We start from the raw sequence: 21,553 nt of genomic DNA, 5'->3' as shown, positions 1-21,553 counted from the left end.
AGCTCCTGCAGCTATACTGAATGTCTACGCATGGTGCTTTTGCTTTTTAATGATTTGCAGGAACAGTGTTGTTCCTTAATTTCATTGTCTTCTGTCTCGATCTCCAGACGACGTGGTGGTTTACTTTTACGCTGTGATCTGTCGTCTTTATCCTTTTAACCTGTTTTCACTACTAAATAAGTTTGACTTCCTGGATATATCCCTTTAACGCATATTGTAAAACCCTACTGTCTGCTTCTCTCTGAAATCACTTTTTTAATTTTTCCCAAAATATGCATGGAGTGCAGTTAGTGGCAGTGTGGGCTCCACGGTGGCTCTGAAAGCTTGACGGAGTAGCAGATGGGGCGAGGCTCAGCGAAGGGTCAATAGTGTCACAGACATATTTGCTAAATACTTAACATTGTATCCCTCAGCTCTGCGGTGTACGGGCATGCTGCTGAGGCATAACGTGGCACGTGCATGTATAATCACATGCATCTCTAAGCCAAAACATATTCATATAATGTAATGTGAACAACATTCCATCTTTTTTGGCAGCATCTCCCAACCACACATTGACCAAAAGGTTTCTGCTTTGAAACACCAGAATAGCTGGGAAATATATATGCATGTGCACTGGGCACAGACTGTGTGTGTGTGTGTGTGTGTGCGATTGTCCTACTGTCCCACTAAGATCATTGCTCACAAGTCTTCCCCCCCCGAGGACACGGATTTGTTTAGTCTCTCCTGTAGTTAAAGTCCGGATTGAAAGCGACACAAGTTCACGGTGAGCACTTCATCCCCCGAGTGCTCGAGCAAGATGTAAAAGTATGATCCGTAAAAAGGTCATCGGTGGCAAGTTTTTTGTTTTTTTTTAAACATCCACAACACAAGTTGAGTCGCCATTGTGTGGTTTTGGGCTGTTTTTGCTTTAAGGCAACCAGAAGAAATCACTTGAAATAATCTAGAGATTTAGAGTTGGCCCAGGGTTTTAAGTCGCTGGATAGGCCACTTATTTGTCTCGTATTTGTCCCTCAATCCACCAACACCCACATTTATGTTGGCATTAGCCTTTTAAAGCTAATCTGAAGGTAACAGTCTTTGGTGTGTGTGTGTGTGTGTGTGTGTGTGTGTGTGTGTGTGTGTGTGTGTGTGTGTGTGTGTGTGTGTGTGTGTGTGTGTGTGTATATACATGTGTGTGTTTGTTTGCATGCATGTCTCAATAGTGTCACTAAGCCTCTGCGATGAGAGCTGCCCCCAAGTCTCCAAATCCTGCTTTAGAGTGTAGAGTGTGTGTGTTTGTGTGTGTGTGTGTGTGTGTGTGTGTGTGTGTGTGTGTGTGTGTGTGTGTGTGTGTGTGTGTGTGTGTGTGTGTGTGTGTGTGTGTGTGTGTGTGTGTGTGTGTGTGTGTGTATTCTTCGCTCTGTGAGAATGAGTCACTGCTATAAAAATCCACACCATGCCGCCCTGGCAGGATAATCAGGACATAATGTTTAGTTTCCTTCTATCTCCGTGGATTAGTTTATTTTCATCCGGTGAGAATTTTTCAGCGTATTGTGGAAATCGCCTCGTATTCGGTTGTCTCAGCTTTTTATTTAAAGCAGCATTTCACTGAGGGGACGTGTGTTTTTTTTTTTAAAGCACACATACCTGCAGCAGCAATGACTCATCAAAAGCCCACCTCAGTCATCAGCAGGCACTCTGGGAATCATTGAATGTTACATTTGTGACCATTGAGTCTCATTATCATTGATAAGATTCAGGAAAATCACGGCTCAAAGCAATGATAAAGACATTCAAAGTATTATAACCAGTTTTATATTTGTTTGTAGTGCTTTTAAGTGAACATTAATTCAGATTCACAACATGCGTTCAGCTAATTAGTTCAACATTTTTAATCTACGGACACATAATGAGCAGTTTTTCTGAAATAATTGCTGGTTTAGTGACTTGCTCAACAGTACTTTGTACTTTAAACGGCTCCTGGCGAAGTGGGAATAATTCCCTTTACACAGAATTCCTGAGGTAAAGACACCCAGGAAGCGATGTCATCGTAGATACCTGCAGCAGCCTGTTTGTTGCTTAGCATTTCGTGAACTCTTGGAAGTCTGTATGTGGAATAACTTGATCCAAAAAGAGGCCTGAAATTGGCCCGAAGTACCAGCTTGATGCATTGTTTGGCCGATCCCTCCCAAAGCTGTTCTAGTGGATTGTTTTTGCCCAAGAACAGAAAAGCAATGCAAGGTCTTGCTTTCGAAAACATGTTGCATGGCCAAGTTGTTTGCCTCAGAAATGGACGGCTCGTGACTCACGATTTATGATTCATATCACAGCGTGTGTCGTGTAACAGGAGGAACAGAAAGTAGGAGTTGGATATCAAGATTTTAATCATAAGCCAATGTACCAACGAACTTTGTCAGAAAGCCTTTGGTACTACCAGAGAGATGGAGTGATGTTTATCTGACTATACTGAGCCTACATTTTGTGAACTTCACCCTTCAGATCTTGGAAGAAGTAAGAATTTGCTCACTTAAATAAAACCGATAATCCAATATCATAATTCTTACTCATTGAACCAACTATAAAAGTTTAGCAATGATATCCTATACGTATCCCTAAGCAACAGTGTCGTTTCGCTACTGTAAATCCTTTTCACTGCACTATACATTGAATATGTTTTAACATCAGTAGACATCATTATGTATCTGCTCCAAATCAAGTAGTTTGGGATATATTCCTAAACAAGGGTTTGTTCTTTTATGAAATGAAAGGGTAAACCCCCAAAAAACAGAATATTTCTACTACTACCTGATTATTCAATCAACCAAAGTTTTCTTCTGAGATTCATTTCTTTTTCCATTCAAGCAATGTATTATATAAATTCAAAACTTATCGCAAACTGGATATCATTTTTTCTGATATTTGTTTTGTTTTCTGACATTTGGAAACGTCACCTTGAGCTCTGTACACTTGCCATGGGCCTTTTTTCACAGTTTTACAGACAATAAATCGACTAATCAAGGAAATAATTGGCAGATTTATCGAGTTTCAAGTAAAAGACACACAAAACACAATCCCACCCTTTACACTTTCTCTCCATCTTTTTATACCGCTCTCTTGCTGGTTGGTCACAAATGCCAAGCGGGGTGGAGGAAGAGGAAGGGGAGGAGGAGGAGGAGGAGAAGTGCAGCAACAACTTCCCCAGAGGCTCATGCAAGCGTCAGTTTGTGTTATAAATCATTCAGGGACACTCAGAAGGGGCACAATACATTTTTATCCTCCTCCTCTCCATCCCTCCATCCTCTCTCCTTTTTTATTATTGAACGCGGTTCCTCCGAGAACCCAATCTGCCGCTCGACATAATCAAAGAGAGAGAGGAGGAGGAGGATGAGGAGGAGGAGGTGAAACCAATAAGACAAGAGGGGAAGGGTGAGAAATTGATCATAAATGGGAGAGGTAGAGGAGGAGAAGAAGTGAGGCGTTCCAGTTTTGATTCCACACAGGAATTAATCGTCTCAAAGTAAAGGTCACGGGGTCAGTTTCCCGGCTGAATGATGGATCTACTGTACTTCCTGATTATCGGGCTGCTTGTGGACGACAGGTGGTTTTATTGTGTGCTGCGCTTGTAAATGAGGGTTGTGGTTGGTTACGTGGTGGATGCTGCTCCACCTGCCTGTCAAAACAAACACACAGTCTAGTAGCTGACAGCGCTCTGCTGTCAGAACAACTCGCTCCGATTTTTCTGATGTGTATGTGAGGGTATACTGTGTGTATTTGTGTATGTGTGTGATACTGTGTGTGTATGTATGTAAGTGTGGAAGAAAGCAAAATATTGAATTTGTTCCCGCTTGTGGGTGTTTGTGTTAGTCCGAGGCGATGTGTGTGTGTGTGTGTGTGTGTGTGTGTGTGTGTGTGTGTGTGTGTGTGTGTGTGTGTGTGTGTGTGTGTGTGTGTGTGTGTGTGTGTGTGTGTGTGTGTGTGTGTGTGTGTGTGTGTGTGTGTGTGTGTGTGTGTGTGTGTGGCGTCCTTGAACTGGTGTGTTTGAAAGAGGAAGAAAGAGGACGCGTCCGTCTGTGAACAGGAGGCACTTCTCTTGTATGAAATGCCAAGACCTTTAGTTTGAGATATCGTCGGCCCAATGCATTCTGGGATAGACATTCGGGGTCCTGCTGTGACCCTGAATGTGGACAAGCAGATGTGGAAAATCAATTACAATGAAGAGTGTTCCTGTATTTTACCATCTTATGCTCAATAAAGTGACACCTGTGGGTTTTAAGACATCAAAGCCAGACTGATATCACTAACAGCCTTTATCTTATACTGGTGATTAGTGGCAATACTTCTTAGAAGAAGTATAACTTGTAGTTGTTGAAGATGTATTGTCTGATAAAAGAACGGGTCATTGCTGTGGATCCTGGTGTGGTTCAGAGGATAATCACTGACGGTCATTAAAGAGCTTTTCATTGTCTGTTGAGTCATCTCACCATCTGCTGCTGGGAAAGTAAAGCTTTTTCTTTGTTTGTACTAAAAAGCAGCAACCCATTGTGCTGTAAAGCAAACCTGCAAATATCTTATAAAATCTGACTCCGTGGCTCATGTTATTTAATGTATAAATGGCAGTGCAGATTCTTGTTGCTGCTAATAGTCTTCTAGTCTTGTGTTTGGTTATATGTCAGTAAAATTGTTAATATAATAAACAAAAGACAAAAAGGAAGACTAACTTCATTTTTGGCATTTAGATGTTTGCAGAAGTTGCTCTCGGACACAAAGAGCAACAACAAAAAGACTGAAGTGAAAAACCCATATTTAAAAATGGAGGGTGATATAGAATAGTCACATTTAGGGCTGCAACTAATGCTCAAATAAATACTTTTTTTCATTTTTCAATTCTTTTTCTCCATAAATCTAAGAATTGTTTGGTGTATAAAATGTCAGAAATTGAGTTTGAAACAAGTACATTTTTGGCAATTGTGCATAAAATAATTCTTAAAATGTTTAACCTATTATCAAAATAGTTGCTGATTAATATTCTTTTGATCGATTAGCATTTCAGTTTTACTCACATTATCACAGCCACACATGTCTTGTGCGTTTCACTTAATTTAACCCTCTAACCCTTCTTCTGTGTCTTCCTCTCTCTTTCCTCAGGTACAGTTTTATTCCAGTCATGACGCAATCAGCAACAAGACATCTCTGGACTTAAACTAAAGAGAGAGAAAGAGACGGAGACGGAGGCAGATCTGACATCCACCTTTACACATTTCCCGCTGGTGAGTTATACACACATCTGACGCTGTCTGGTCCATTATTTGTTATACATCAGGGCAACTAATCATGCAATATCACATCTGTTCCTTTTTTTTTTATTTATTTTTTTATGGCTTTAATTATATTGTAATCTCCAGCATGCAAATAAGTAAAATGAGCAAAATGTCCGACAGGATATGGAAGTTATGTATCTAGTAAGCAGATTGTTGGAAAAATCTGACAGTACAACTCACGTTTGTCTCATTAAGGTCACCGTCCAGTTCATCTGGTTTCATGGTTTGTACAGTGAAGGTGTGTGCGTGTGTGTGTGCGTGTGCGTGTGTGTGTGTGTGTGTGTGTGTCTCAAAATCAGCCGACTGTAAACTAGGTCTTGTTTGCGTCGTAATGAAAGCTCTCTCATGTACACAGCAGCTAACCAACCCTCTGTCACACTGTGTTAAAAGCTGAGTCTGAAGGCCTGTACTGTACCACGGCTTTCTCAAGTTGCCTGTGTGTGTGTGTGTGTGTGTGTGTGTGTGTGTGTGCGTGCGTGTGTGTGCATGCACATGTGAATTCCTGTGTGTGGGGATTGCTGCAACATAACTATTTGAGGCTGATTATTGGCAGCATGCAGGAAAAAGGAATTGTGGGATACTTTAAACTGGAGGCCTGCTAGCCCAGACTCCATCGTTCATGGTCGACCTATGTGTTAGACTTTACATTTGCATTTTGTAGACGCACTTCACTCCTAATCTCTTGTATCCAAGTAAATACAGCAGTCATAGTATTTGTAAAATGATTAGAAATGAAATATTGCAGTAGAATGTGGTTGAAATTTTTGCTCTATGTAGTTCTGAAATATTTTGCTTTCATTTTTCATAGAAAGTTGTCTTGCTCGTGCCTCTTCTTAAGCTGCAGTGATTAAAGGGAACCCGAGGTTTGCCTGCGGTTCGGAGTCTTTTTTATGAATTGGGTAATAATGTAAATCCTTCTGTCAACTTGAGAGAGAGCCAACAACACCAATCATTGGATTCAGCGGGAAGTCAGGCCAGCGTTTCTACGTTTACATTCCGTGCCGTTGGCAAATCTCGCTGCTGAGTCACACCCTGAGTGGGGGAAAGAGCCTGTGGGGATCATGTGTGTTAGAGGTGTTTTGGGTAACAGTACGGCTGATTTAAAATGTCTGCACTTCATCTCTCTTGAACACTAGTCCTTATTCGCTCTTTTTACGGCAGTGGAGATGTGTACAAAACATCCTTAACGCCTCCTCCCTGTAGTTGCACCTTCTAAAGGCGGAAACACTTCTATTATCGTTCCTATTTTATCTTGTTGAGATTGTTAACCCCAGCGAAAGATCCACCCAACCTCGACCTGAACAAAAGTTCAATCAGTAAAATCATTTAAAAACACCTGTGTGGGCAAGTGAGGGTCTGCTTCAGGTGCAGCAAGTAAAAAAAAAAAATAAAGATCTTAAAATGATACAAATGTAAAATGACACAAACAAATCTAAACCATGATGATGAAACAATGTTTGTTTATCACAATGCTTAGAAAAAAATCATGCAACCACATACAATTGTAACGCCCTCTTTTTATGAAAACGAGATGTTGAATCCAGGCGACCTCTCCCAATAGGACAATTCTGCTGATGATTAAATGACGACGGCCTTAGAATCTTCATTTGAGGGTTTCAGATAAAAATAATAATATATAGCACTTTATTTTACTCAAACTTGACATAAAGACCGTGAGAACTTCAGACACTTCATTATAGATATGACTGAAGTCCACGATGGGTCCGTATGGAGGTTTGACCTTTGAACTAACTAATATGCTAATAAGGTTTACATACATGGATACCAGTGCCGTCCATGCGTCCATGCATCCATGCGATGTGCATTGCGTCACAGGAGAAACAGCCTCTTCAGATTTTCCATTGATAAGAAAACAACCGTATCACATTTGGCCCCCTTTTTATATTGGCTCGTCATCACTGTGCAACCTGGCATTGTGCATTTAATCAGGCTTCTATATAATTCATAACGTGGGTTGACCCATTTAATGTCATGCAGGAGGCCTGCACACACACACACGCAGGTACACGTCACACACACACACACACACATGCAGCTCTCTCTAGGGACCCTTACATTCTAGTGAGATAAGTCATTCTCTATCTCAGTTTTTATTTGAAAGGATTATTGAAGTGCAGTTTTGTTTTTTTCAGTGAGTGTGTGTGTGTGTGTGTATGATCCAGGCTTCCTTGCTCACTTATACATACATGTGCACTTTCACACACTTTCACTCAGACAGCACCAGAGCTCTAAGCCTGCTCTCTATAATGTCATGATAGTACTGAATCATTACGTAATTCCTTTTCTTACACACATACTGCCCTCGCTATGTCTCAATGCACAATTTAGCGGATTTACCATTTCTTTTTTCCTTTTTTTCTCCTCCGTTTCTGATTAGAGCTGGTGATTTTAATCCCAGTAAGAATTCCCACAGTCTGTCTAATTCCTGTTCCTGCCTAAAGCCGGTAGGGGGGCCAGTAAGCCGCTAAACCCCCCTTGGCTATATACACACACACACACACACACACACACACATATGGATGCTTGTGTGCACTGGTGTAATGGTGCAAATACATTATTTTCTTCGTGCACACACATATTCAGTAGAATGCACTTCACTTGCACTCTCATAAGAGTTTAGAACCCAAACCCAGGAGACGGAGTGTGAAACGAACGATAAGAAAAATCACATTTTCTTCCATGTCAAAGCTTTTCTTTTCAAAACTGGATGATCAAAGAGAAGAGTTATAGAAATGATGGAGTTAAGAAGCAAGACTGAAGGGACTTGTGTAGGATAAGATGGGAGGGAGAATTAGATGAATCCACACAGAGAGAGAACTCAGTGTTTCTGCTTTTCTATCAAACTCAATCCAACACGTCTCAGTGAAGAGATGGTTTCATGCATTTATATCGTCCACAAGGGCAAATATACAATAATGCCATCTGATATAATCATCTTTGATGTCTTGTATGTGTCCGATCTGTTAGTTCCTATGATCTTGCACTATTTGCAAGAACTTGAGTAATTTTTTCTAAATCCTCATAATATTTTACTTATTTTACTTTAAAAAATAATAACTTTGGATTGTTTCTCTAAATGCTTAGATTGTAACACACTGTAAGATTATTAATATTATTATTATTTTATTTTATTTTTGTTGCACGACTTATAAGTTGTGGTTGACCTTGATTCTGTTCAAAATGTTGTGCACAGTTTATTTTTTTCTTCCCCAAACGTAATATTCTTCAGCTCACTAACAGACTTTGGCTCAATATGAAGCAGTGTCCTTCTTTTTCTTAATGCATATCAAACAAATCAATATTGCCGATGAACTTTACATTTCTGCAGCATTTGTTTTACGGTGCATATTTCTTATTCTTGCATAGAATTGGCCAAGAGTGTAGACAATGGGATGTCCCATTTAAACATGTCTGTGGCAGCACATAGAGCCGTATCCACCAGCCTGATGGACTTGGTCCTGCAACAACATGTTGGAACATCAATTAGTCATAAGAGAACCAACGGAGGCCCTGGGGGTGGGAGTGTGTACGGTATTTGTTTGTGTGTTTCTTGTGTATGCATGTTGAACTTTGGCCCACAGCATGTGTTGATGTACAGATACAGCAGAGAAGTCCCATAATAAGATCATGTGGGTTTTTTTTAGATTGCATTCACACGTTTCTTTTTTTTCTTTCAACGCTTCCAGAATAAAATGTATTTGCAAACGTGCATTTTATACGATTATTATCACAATTATTTTGAAATTTCTTGCCCAAACTTTTAGTTATTAGCTATAAAGAATATCACTGCAAAACCCTTTTTTATTGTCCTTTAAATTAAATGTGGAATTCAGATGTTTCAGAATCAGAAACAGTTTATTGCCAAGTATGTTTGCACATACGAGGAATATGAATTGGTGATTAGTGCATTAAAGAAAGTCATAATTAAAAATACAAATATGAACATGTACAATATAATATGATAAACAAACAAACAATATAAGAGTATGTTAAAATAAATCTGTTATTAAAGTGTTAGGTGTCTATTTAAAGAGTAAGAGTCGTGCAGGGATGTGTAAACGTATGTAAATGTCGTGTGTGTGTGAAACCCAGGCCAGATTATCATAAAACACATAATCTCTTTTACATATCATTTTTTTAATGATGTATTGTATGTAACAAATCTTTTAGCACCATCACCATCACCCACCCCCACAGTGACCCACACACACGCCGCCTCATGTGCTCACTCTCACACCAGTGTGTGCACGCAAGGCGCACTAATGCACACCTACACATCAAGTACAGTGTCATACAGTCGCGTGTAGCAGAGCACATCTAGTAAACGAATTCACACACACGTGTACACACACACACACACACACACACACACACACACACACACACACACACACACACCCACTGAGCGTTAAATCTGTCTAAGCCATTTGCCTAATCAGCTCTCTCTCAGCACAATACCATTCATAGATCCCCAGTAGACACACACACACACACACACACACACACACACACACACACACACACACACACACACACACACACACACACACACACACACACACACACACACAGTGATCTGTCCAAGCACCGGGCTTTGCCGGACTAGTGGCAGCTTTACCGAGCCCCCCGTGTTACAACCTGTTGTTGCCACATTGCATCACTTCACACATCTTAACGGAGGAAGAGGAGGAGGAGGAAGAGTGAAAAAGAGGGTGAGAGGGAGGTGTGCAGAGTCTCCAGAGTGATCACATGACATAAGTGTTCATTTGCTCCATTTTTATTTGTCTTTTTACTCATCTTCTGAGTCCTTCCATCATCGCGGTTGAGATCTGCTCAGTCGATTTTCAGTTTTTCTCAATTATTTTGTAACTTTTTACTCTTATCGCATTTTAAATTATCGTAAGATATATCTGTGTGTGTGTGTGCTCGTGCTGTGTTTTTGATAGGGAGAGGGGTTGCGATGGGGGTTTCAGTAGCTATCTGGAGAGATGAGAGACAGACAGCGCTGATGCAACCAGGAGACACACAGATTCACTAAACACACACGTTGTCACACACAAGTTCATATTGTGTAGGTAAACAGACAAAAACACACACACACGCCCACACTGGGAAATATACACACAAACAGAAGTAATACACAAAGAAACGCACATACAAATAGAGACACTGCATGGTTTTCTTGCAAGGTCGAATTTGTGTAAGTACATAATTGCTTTGGTGCTAAACAAACAAACTTTCGGTGCTAAAATAGTTCATTGATCTGAAGAAACGGAATAACACGAAGCATCTAATGAAAGTCTTTAAGCACAGAGAAGAATACTTAGGAGCAGTGTTACCAAGTGGTTTTCTCTTAACCGCTAGTAACCATGAATACTACATACAAATACCTACAGGTTTAATGCATACGGCTACATCGCTCCGCTGTACTCTACACTTAATTTATCATCACAGGTGTGGAGGTCTCAGCTGAAGCCGTCATGCTCCTCAAAAATGCCTCAGCGATCAGGAGATGCCTTCAGGCAACAAGCTTGTGAGCCTGTATATGTGATCTTTCACATTATATAAGCGAGTGAACTGAAACCATGCCTGTTGTGGTTTCCATTTACAAGCATGTGTCGAAGCATTCTTAGAGAGAAATCAAAGCTATGAAATCGACTTTAGTCAGGCTACACTACGACGGGCTGCCATTCCCAATGCTGAGGTGTTACGTTATGGCAGCTTTGTAGTCGGCGGCAGGTTGGCATGACGCCTCGAAAATAAACCCCTGATTTATATAGTCACAACTTTGATGCTCATCACCGCCTCACTGCCATCACAAAGCGTTTGGAATCAGTATTTTCCAGTTAAATGATCCATACATCACAGCCTAACAAATAACCAGCATCGTTTGATGTATAGTCCTTTTAACCAAGCTGCAACCTCCGCTTCTGAAAAGTGACGCCAATGCGAAAGTGTCTTAAACTTGAATTCTCTCTACTGGCCATCGAGGGGCGACTCCTCTGGTTTCCGATTGGATGGAACTAAGAGAACATGACAATACTTCTCACTTGATTTATTACCTCAGTAAACATTGTAAACATGAGTTTATGGATCCAATCAATCATCTTCAATACAGCATGAAGTTGATTTAGCAAATTATGGTCCATTTAGGGTAAAATAGACCACCAGAGCCTTATACAACGTCTCTATATCACTCCTCTGCAGTCCCAATATGATCACTTCTGTTCACTGGCAAGAAACCAAGATGGCGACGACCAAGACGCTGAATACAAGGCTTCAAAATGGCAGTCCACAAACCAACAGGGGACGTCAACATGATTCGGTCCGCTACATCCACTTGATGTACAGCCTGAGCCTTCAACACATCAACACTGGCATAATAGATGATGTTAATGAGAGTATGATGATGCTGAACCTTCTGGCCCCATTTGAAACCTCAGAATTTACAACCTCTGGGTAAAGTTAGTTATAATATTAAATAAAATAAAATAACAACTTGGAAAATGTAATTGGTTGGATTTGACCTCACATGACACAATGTGCAAGTATTTCTAGCCAAATATAACCACCGCATTGAGATGTGGAGAACAATTTAGAATCAGGTCATTGTTGAAGTTTCTCATTTAAATAGTATAACCTTAAATAATCCCTCCCAAAGCTTCAAGGCGGCCATGTTTATACATCTGGTGCCATAGAACAGAGAGCACAGGGCTTTTCCTTTAAGACTGATATTTTTGGAGTGGGTGTGATGGCTTGGATCCCTTTTAAGAGCGGGGGGGATTAGGATGATGCTGATGCTTAGTGTCTCGGCCTGTGCGCCTGTGTGTCTTGCTGCCTCTGCCTGTATGTCAGCTTGCTCTGTGTGTGGCTGGCCTTTGGAGCCAGATTCTGCTTACTGCATCTGGCCGGTGTGCACAGAGATTTCATGGTGGAGAGAAAAAAGAGAGAGAGAGAAATAGAAATAGAAATGAGAGAGATGGCGTGTGACTGTGTGCATGTGTGTGTGATGCATGTGCAGCGAAGCTAACTGGAGCAGGGTGTCCAGGATGCGTACACGCTTGACGGACTGGCTGCAGCCTTGTGATACAAAACATTTTGTGTGCGTGCGTGCGTGCGTGTACGTGTACGCAGGCAACTGTTACACTTTGTGCATGTGTGGAAATGATGCATCAGTGACTCAGCTTCAGCTGTAAAGGGTGTTGTGTGTGTGTGTGTGTGTGCGTGCGTGTTTAAGTGTGACTGTGACTTGGATAAGCAGCAGGACTAGACAGCTAGCCGTCATCATATGAATGTCTTTTTTCCCATCTTAAGTCTGCACAAATGCACAATAGAAAACCATGCACACACACACACACACACACACACACACACACACACACACACACACACACACACACAGACACACACACACAGACATGAATTTGAATATTCTTCGAAGGGGCTTTGAAGTAATTTTAGATCAAACAGTGTCTGGATGTTTCCAAGTATAATTGACCAGCATTGTGTCGTGTTTGAGTCAGTGTAAATCTTTAGCATTCATGTAGTTCGCAATTACGATAACACTGATTATATTCATAGTAATTCACTCTATACATTGTTAAAATAGTTTTAATATTTGTTTACCTGAGTGAGGTCAAAATTCTCATGCACACAGGAAGTGATGTGTTTAGGGTAAGGCTTAAATTGAAGAGAATCTCCATATCCTGAATGCAACAAATGTCCGTTCTGTTTTTTCGCAGGTCTAGCTGGCCAATGCCGGGCCCGTCGTGGACATCTGGTGGCGGCAGCAGCAGCAGCATCAGTAGTTGTGTGTACGTGAGCGTCGTCCCCGGCGCCTAGCTCATGTCCATCCCATGATGCCGTCGTCCACACGGAAAGGTGTGCCGAAGGACCCCGAGCTGGCCGACCTCTTCTTCAAAGACGACCCCGAGGATGTCTTCTGTGACCTGCACGAGATCGGACATGGCAGCTTCGGGGCCGTCTACTTCGTAAGTGCAAATTCACCTTTTTTGTAAAACTTTCACAAGACATGAATTTTTTTTGAAGGACCTCATCTAAACTGGAATGTAACCGCTCCAGAAATGATGTTGAACAAATCTCAGTAGAGGACATTGTACATGACATGAAAAGCTGCTGTCATGGCCACTTTATCAAGACATTTCAGATGACAATCTTGGAATAAAAAAAAAGTTTCTGTCAGACATTTACTTCTGTATCGACCACATCTTTTTGTATGGAGTCTCGCCAAATCATATTCAGCCCTATTCAGTGGCATTGCAAGTCTCTTTCGGACAAAGTTTAAAAGAAACTTGAACAACAAAGATGTAGTGTAGAAATGTGTCCTCTATTTAGCTTTAGCCTCACTGTTCATTGAAGAAAGAAAGACAGCATGTGAATGATGGGCTGGACCATTTAATAATCTTAATACTGCTTTTTAAATGATGCACTCTTAGCCCTTTACTACGTGATAGTTATGCATACACGAGTATGGCTTTGATTTATTTATGAGCAAGTCCCCCCTTTATCGATTCATTGATGTATACACGTGTTGTAAGTGTAGCCCGTTACATCAAGGCTCCATGAATGCAATTAAGTAGAGACAGATTCCCCCCCTGCACTTTCTCTGTAGCCTTTTTTTATTTATCTCATCATCACTAATTACTCCTCAAGCCTTCGATTCTAAAGCTGTGTGGAAGGGGGGTCGACAGTAGATCGGGTCTCTTTGCTCTCTCTACATTTCTCCTCTCCTCTCTTCTCTTCTCCTCTCCTCTCCTCTCCTCCAGATGGGGGGCTGGGGGCGATAAGCCTCCTCCCTCCCTCCTAAGACAGCTGTTTTTCTTGCTATAGAAAAAACAGAGGCCGTCGATAGTGGGGCAGGATATTCTCAGCTGGCAGGGTTTAACCATCCTCGTCTCTGCTATGTCATTTACACACGCACACACACACAGCCTCAGTACATCAGCAGTAACCCTGGTGCCCATGTCCGTCTGGCTAACAGGCTCCAGTGTGCGTCTAAATCCTGCCCTGATGTGCTCACTGACACACTTATGCGGTCCGCATTACAACTGGTACACTGCTAGTTTTAGCTAGCAGCCCGAGCAGCTTTAGTGGAAATAAAATACATTTCCTGCTAAGTTTACATCCTGAAATGCGTGATCTGCTAACAAATATTCAAGCACACATGTAGCAGAATAGCACCTTCTGATGACATCGGTTATTATGCTGGTATAACAAAACAACAACGATAAGCTGTGCTCTTACAGTACTTTGATCCGGTTGTATTATATAACATTTAAGAAGTAATTGCTTGCAATACTAGCACTATAAAAGATAACAGCAGCTCGTTAAGTGCATGTTGGAAGGGAAAAGGTAGAAGTGGCACAGTGTTTCCCTTTTGTAAATGCGTGCATATTCTCTAGGTTATTAATGAATATGCATGCATATTCAATAAACTGCATGTAGTTGAATGTGCATTCATGGTGTGTGCATGTTAAGATTAAGGCGGAACTCTATTATAGAAGAGTACAAGAGGAATTCCCCCTGCTGGGTATGCATGCACACACACACACACACACACACACACACACACACACACACACACACACACACACACACACACACACACACACCACTACTGTAAAGTGCATGTTGAACAAATTAGTCTCTGTAATTATTGATGCATCCCCTTTCTTCTACAATGACGATTATCCTGAATGTATTTCAATATTTCAGCGTTACATGCCCTTTTTTTTTTTCCCTCTTCTATAACCATCTATCTATACATTACACCAGAGGGAACGACTATTATGCATGAACTGACAGGCAATCATAGGGATCAAATGAATGTGGAAAAAAAAACCGATATCAAATGGGAATACTCCGTTGCCTGCTGTTACTGTAATTCCATTTGAATCTCAACATGAAATTCCCGTTCATTTGTGAGTGGGATGAAGCAGAGATAAGGGCTTAGGCTGAGCTGCAGCCTAGCTGCTCCTGAGGCCAAATGCCTTTGAGGTTAACACCACGGGTTTAGCACGGGCATGTGGATGGGCTCAGACAAGTCAAACACCAACAGTGGCTGCAGAACAACCACATATCACTTACCTGCAGGCTTCCCTTAATCACGTCGCTGAGTGCTTTGATCAGACGGAGATGTGCTTAAATTCAAATGAGAGAATCTGTTCCTGCCGTATCACTCGGTTGTAGATGTATTGCTTTCGTGCAGGCGGTCATTATGATGCTTTGCATGCACTGAATTTATCCGGCTCACATCTGGATCACCTTTAAGGCATTACATGAGTTAGTAACACCTTGATTTAAACCCCCTATTTAGCATTCAAATATAAAAATGTATGGTTTATAACACACAGTAATGTATTCATAGAATTAAGTGTTTATTAATGTGTTTCTAAACAACTTTAACACCCATAAGTGGAGGCTGGCGTTTAAACAGACAGTGAATGACACTATTATTAAATGTTTATATAGTGCTTATAAATGCTAAATAGGGAGGTTAAAGTAAAGTGTTCATACATTTTCAATTTGAATAATCATTTCCCTGCTGCTTCACTCTGTTAGTGTACAGTATAGTACAATGCTGCATGGGATGCTTTTGTTATAATGTGTGAAGCTTAATGGAAAGATTGACCATTTTTAGGAATATTGATCATTCTAAAGTCTTGTCACATACAGCAATTAAATAACTTTTATAACCAGTGTGTTATATAAATGTATGTTAGTTACTGATTTATTTATGCCATATTCTTTTTATAGTGTTTTTAACCAGGAAAAAAGAAAGCCCTTAGAGAGGATTACTGTGTATTTTTGAGAGTTTTTGTCCGTCTGTACGTTTCAATAGGTCAAATTTCAAGACTTTACCAGAATCTGATCTCTGTTTTTTTTTTCTCCAGGCACGCAACTCCTACTCCAATGAGGTGGTGGCCATTAAAAAGATGTCCTATAATGGCAAGCAGACTACCGAAGTAAGAAAGACTTCCCTCACTCAAATAAACATGCCAAACTTTGCCTTCAAAATGCCAGTTCCACTGTAAAGGAATCACCACAATTAGGTGTTTTTGTCCCCGAACCACATAACATTGTCTTATTTTCTCTTGCTTTTGGCACAAAGCCAGTAACAGCTAGAACAAGTGCTCGACGTGCTAAATGTCACTGTCTAATTATATTCACCCAAAGCTCGACTCTAGCTTGTGAGACTGAGGTGTCTCATTTTTTGATGGTTATTGACCCTAAAGGAACAAAAAGATGGTGAAAGAGTAAGAACTAATTACTCACCACCAGATGCAAAGTTTGGGCAAAAACATGTGCCTCCCTGAAGCACTGAAAAAAGTTTACGCACCAGCATATTTCAGAAGGCGAACTATGTGATAACAGCTGAACTCAAGGCATCATATCTGTGTTTTAGTTAACTTTCTTCTTCTTATAAACCTTTGAGTGATTGTTTTATGTGAGGGCTCTTGCATGGAATTGTTCCTAACTAGCTAACAAATGTGCTTTAATAACTCCTCTGAGAGATAGCTTTCCATTTTTGCATTTTATTACTGTGAAATGTATAGTTTATCTGTGTAAAACGTATTGAAAAACCTTCCTGTCTGTCTATACACAAAGGTAACAGATGCATAAAGTTCATAATACTTGTTCAAGTGGTTACTACAGTGAAGCCAGCTGCAATCAAAGTCCCAGCAGTTCCCACTCAAGTGTATCTCTGATTGAACCTGCAGTATGTTAACCACCTGTGTGTCTGTTTTGCAGAAGTGGCAGGACATCATTAAGGAGGTCAAGTTTTTGGGACAGCTGCGACACCCAAACACGATTGAGTACAAAGGCTGCTACTTGAAAGACAACACTGCCTGGGTTAGTGGATCCGTGTCCACATCTCCCTTTGTTCCACTCTTTGTTTCAGTCTTGCGACATGGTTTGTTTATCTTCTTCTTCCCGTCCTCTTTGTCTGATTCCTTTCCTCAATGTCATTTATTTGTGTATCCTGCTGCTGTGCTGTGTTTCCTTACTGCCTACTACTGTTGTACTACCACCTCCATTGCAGACATCACAATGTGATCCCTTTGCTTGAGAAAAAAAAAACCACAACAAGTATTCACAAACGTGACCTGAAGCATTGTATTAAGGATATTTAACACACCATGTGAATGATAAGTTACTCAGCTCTAACTGTATTCTGTTTCAGCTGGTGATGGAGTACTGCCTGGGCTCCGCATCAGATTTACTAGAGGGTAAGTGTGTTTATTAATGTTTAATGCGCTCACACACACACACACACGTTTATACTTTTACGATTATAAAACAGTTTCTTTTACAAGTTTAAAATCTTGAACTTTTTTCGGTAACTGTATTTGGATAGTCGGCCTACACATACAGTACCAGTCAAAAGTTTGGACACACCTTCTCATTCAACTACTTTGAAGAATCTAAAATATAAAACATATTCTGGTTTGTTGAGCATTTGTTTGTTTACCACATAATTCCATATGTGTTCCTTCATAGTTTGGATGTCTTCAATATTAATCTACAATGTAGAAAAAAATACAAATAAAGAAAAACCATTGAATGAGAAGGTATGTCCAAACTTTTGACTGGTACTGTATATATAAAGTATATTTGGATGATTAATTAACATACCTGAATATTCTTGAACTAGAAAAAAAACCAAGACTTGTTTTTTCTTTTGTGTTATTGTATGGATTAAACAAACATGTTCATTAGTTAGCTTTTAAACTTGCCTAGACTTAGACTGTATTCTCTCTGTATGCATTATATCTGATTTTACTCCTCAGTAGCTGAATACAACCATCAGTCTAGATGACTGTACGACATTAGTTCATGACTGTACGACATTAGTTCATGACTGTACGACATTAGTTCATGACTTTCCAGACATGAGGAACTGCCTGCTAGACGACGTCTGCATTTACCTCTTATATCCTTAAAACCCCATGTTGTGTCTGTGGTTGTTTCCTGCAGTTATTTGATATGATTTAAGACATGTGAACCTTACGTAAAAAATGAGAGGAAACAGAACAAAGTACTACATACATAAACTATATATGTGACGATTCATGAACATCCTACATATTCTTGGAACTACTCATTCAAGCTATTCAATACAGGGAGAAAACCCTGTAAAAAACAAGACTTATTTTTTCTTTTGTGTTATTGTATGGATTAAACAAACGACATATAACATGTTCATTAGTTCGCTTTAGCTTTAGACTTGCCTTGACTTGGACTAGACTTAGACTGTATTCTCTCTTTATGTATTATACCTGATTTTACTCCTCAGTAGCTGATTATGAAAGTCAGTCCAGATGACTGTATGACCTTAGTTCATGAGGTTTTGTCAGACTTTCTAGACATGAGGAACTGCCTGCTATACGATTTCTGCATTTACCTCTTAAACCCTGATTAAGACATATTAACCTTAACTAAAAAATAAGAGAAAACAGAACAAAGTACTCCATACATTAGTCCTTACACAGCACTTTGATTCACACGATTTATACAGATGGGAGAACAAATCGATGTTTCTTGGCTTTAGCTTAACTACTTGCTTTTAAAATAACAAAAACATCCTCTCAGCATCCCTGACCTGAAGCTAATGTGTTATTTTAAGCACCTATGTGTGCACCCGTCACTGACATAGTCACGACAGTTGGCCCTGGCCTGTTTTTGGGGACTTTTAGAGTTCTGCCGTGACCTTTTGCTTTGGCACGCAGTCAACAGCCCACAGGGAGCCAGCTTAGGAGCCCATGTTATCCATATGCTAGATGCCAAGAGAGAACTTTCTCACTGCTGAATCAGCAGGACATATTGCATACTTTTCTTTCACTAAAAACTATGATGTTTTGGGACTTTTCTCATGCAAGTTTGCACTTCATAACTTCATGCAAAGGCTTTATTTATTATGAATGTATTTGTGCAGAACTGTTACAGTTCATTCTTATATAACTCAATCTTCAGAGGACTCCTTCTCACTTCCACTGTACCAATTTCTCCCCAAGTTCACAAGAAACCACTGCAAGAGTTGGAAATTGCTGCCATTACCCATGGTGCCTTGCTAGGACTGGCTTACCTACATTCCCATAATATGATTCACAGGTGAGTGATTTTGTTTCCTGGTTGCAAACATTTCCCATCAGGAACATTAAGTGACTTAACGAGGAACATGATAAGACGGACGATAAGACGAGAGACGCTAATGTTCTCCCTTTACTGCAGCGTTTACTAATTAAGCTGTAAAACCTTTTTCTCTGTACGTACGTTACATCCTTCGCTGTGGGGAGGTAACAACCCTCCGGTCTCACTGGTGTCCACACAGTAATCTTTTATGGCAGTCAAATATGATTAGCATCCAACGATGGTTGCATGAATCACGTTTGACTGTGCTGTGACATCACAGGTCTCATTGCACAATGTTTTATAAGTAATAAACCCCCAATTAAATAAACATATCACATCTATAAATACACTGCATGACGTATTATAGATCCTTTTGGAACTGATGTGGTTTCTCTTGGCTACCATGTCTATATATATATATATGCTCACAGTCTTTATTTTCTCCCCCAATCCAGAGATGTGAAAGCTGGTAACATCCTGCTGACTGAGCTGGGTCAGGTCAAACTGGCCGACTTTGGCTCTGCCTCCATTGCCTCACCTGCCAACTCCTTTGTGGGAACACCTTACTGGTGAGTATTAACGGGTCAAGACACACACATATGATAAGGTACAGAAGCCCCCCCCCCCCCATGTGGATATACTGTACATTTGTATTTTTTTATTTTTTATTTTATTTTTATTGTAAAATATGTTTTTATTTATTATCTGTTTCTACATAGTTGAGCTGCTGCAACATCCGAATTTCCCCCATGGGGATCAATAAAGGAATATAATAATAATAATAATAAGATGACACAGGACTACACACACTGAGAAAACCACACAAACTGAAATATATATACAGTTGGTGTAGAAATTACATAACTGTTTTGCACAGGTTTGCTGCTCTTAAGGCTTTATCGTCTGTTTTTGCACTGTGTGAGTTTCTTTATCTTGTCTGCCATCAGGCAGTCAGAGATTTTTTTAATTTCGACACCTCACACCAACCTCATAAATCATAGGATTGTTTTTAATACGTCGTGACAGCCATGGCTAAAGGCATTATGTTTTCATTTTGTACGTACGTACAGATGTATGGCCCTTGTGAAGGTGATATCTAAGGAAAACCTGGAAGGAATTTCTTCAACTTTTGCACAAACGTCCACTTGGACTCAAGGATGGACTGATTAGATTATGTTTGTCAAAGGTCAAGGTCACTGTGACCTCCTAAAATGTGTTTTTGGCCATAACTCAAGAATATATATATATGCTTATTATGACAATTTCACACAAATGTCTGATGACCGACTCGAAGGACAGACGGACAGACCATTTCCTCTCGCACACCAGTCTGAAAAGGACTTGAACCTATCTATTATATATTGCTAACAGAAGCTGCTGTGATGTCCTCTGTTGTTTGTCTATCATGTAGAAAACCCTCAGCTCTACCTTACGCACCATAAATCTCACTCACACACTTCATGCAGCTTTGATGGTGAATGAAAGTCAATACATAAACAGCTGGACCAGCGATGGACTCTCACAATGCCATAAGCAAGCAGCACACAACTTCATCTCACTTGTTCTGTTAAATTCACACATACAAACACACACAAACACAAGTTGTACCACTCCACGTTTTACAGAAACGCACTCATATTTTCCTAAAACTGAGCTGCTATCACAGCACACCAGAGTCTTTAAAAGCTCTGAGAGGCTTAGCAGATTATAACATTTTCATGGATAACATTTTTCCTCCCCATACTTAATAAACTATGCGTGTTTGTGCATTTGCATGTCCTCAGGATGGCCCCAGAAGTGATCCTAGCCATGGACGAGGGTCAGTACGAGGGGAAAGTGGACATCTGGTCCCTGGGGATCACCTGTATTGAACTTGGTGAGCACACATCTACCTACTGGTGAAAAGATGCATTTAGAGGCCCATGAATTTAGAAATGTAACAAATTGAAGCTCACTTTTAATGATTAGTGAAACAGGAGGATTTGTTCCTGCATGCCTGTATCTGCCTCATTAAAGGAGAATCTGATTTGGCACTGAAACATCTTCTCTTCTACATCTTTCTCTGACTTCTCGCCTTC

General features: G+C 40.4%; 1 protein-coding gene across 2 annotated transcripts in view; it reads left to right on the top strand.

The window, feature by feature from the left end:
* Positions 1 to 21,553, top strand: part of taok3a (TAO kinase 3a) — a 67,428-nt gene that overhangs the window by 20,095 nt on the left and 25,780 nt on the right. For both annotated transcript variants that reach the window (XM_054610359.1, XM_054610358.1), the window contains exons 2-9: positions 5,128 to 5,249; positions 13,064 to 13,312; positions 16,235 to 16,306; positions 17,094 to 17,195; positions 17,527 to 17,572; positions 19,358 to 19,454; positions 19,931 to 20,044; positions 21,260 to 21,351. In XM_054610359.1, coding sequence (XP_054466334.1) covers positions 13,178 to 13,312; positions 16,235 to 16,306; positions 17,094 to 17,195; positions 17,527 to 17,572; positions 19,358 to 19,454; positions 19,931 to 20,044; positions 21,260 to 21,351 — 658 coding nt within the window. In that variant the 5' untranslated portion in view covers positions 5,128 to 5,249; positions 13,064 to 13,177. The remainder of the gene's footprint in view (positions 1 to 5,127; positions 5,250 to 13,063; positions 13,313 to 16,234; positions 16,307 to 17,093; positions 17,196 to 17,526; positions 17,573 to 19,357; positions 19,455 to 19,930; positions 20,045 to 21,259; positions 21,352 to 21,553) is intronic.

This window comes from Anoplopoma fimbria, chromosome 13, assembly GCF_027596085.1.
Source record: "Anoplopoma fimbria isolate UVic2021 breed Golden Eagle Sablefish chromosome 13, Afim_UVic_2022, whole genome shotgun sequence".
In the NCBI taxonomy this organism is placed as follows: domain Eukaryota; kingdom Metazoa; phylum Chordata; class Actinopteri; order Perciformes; family Anoplopomatidae; genus Anoplopoma; species Anoplopoma fimbria.
The sequence above is the reverse complement of the archived record's forward strand: the minus strand, read 5'-3'. Positions and strand labels throughout refer to the sequence as shown.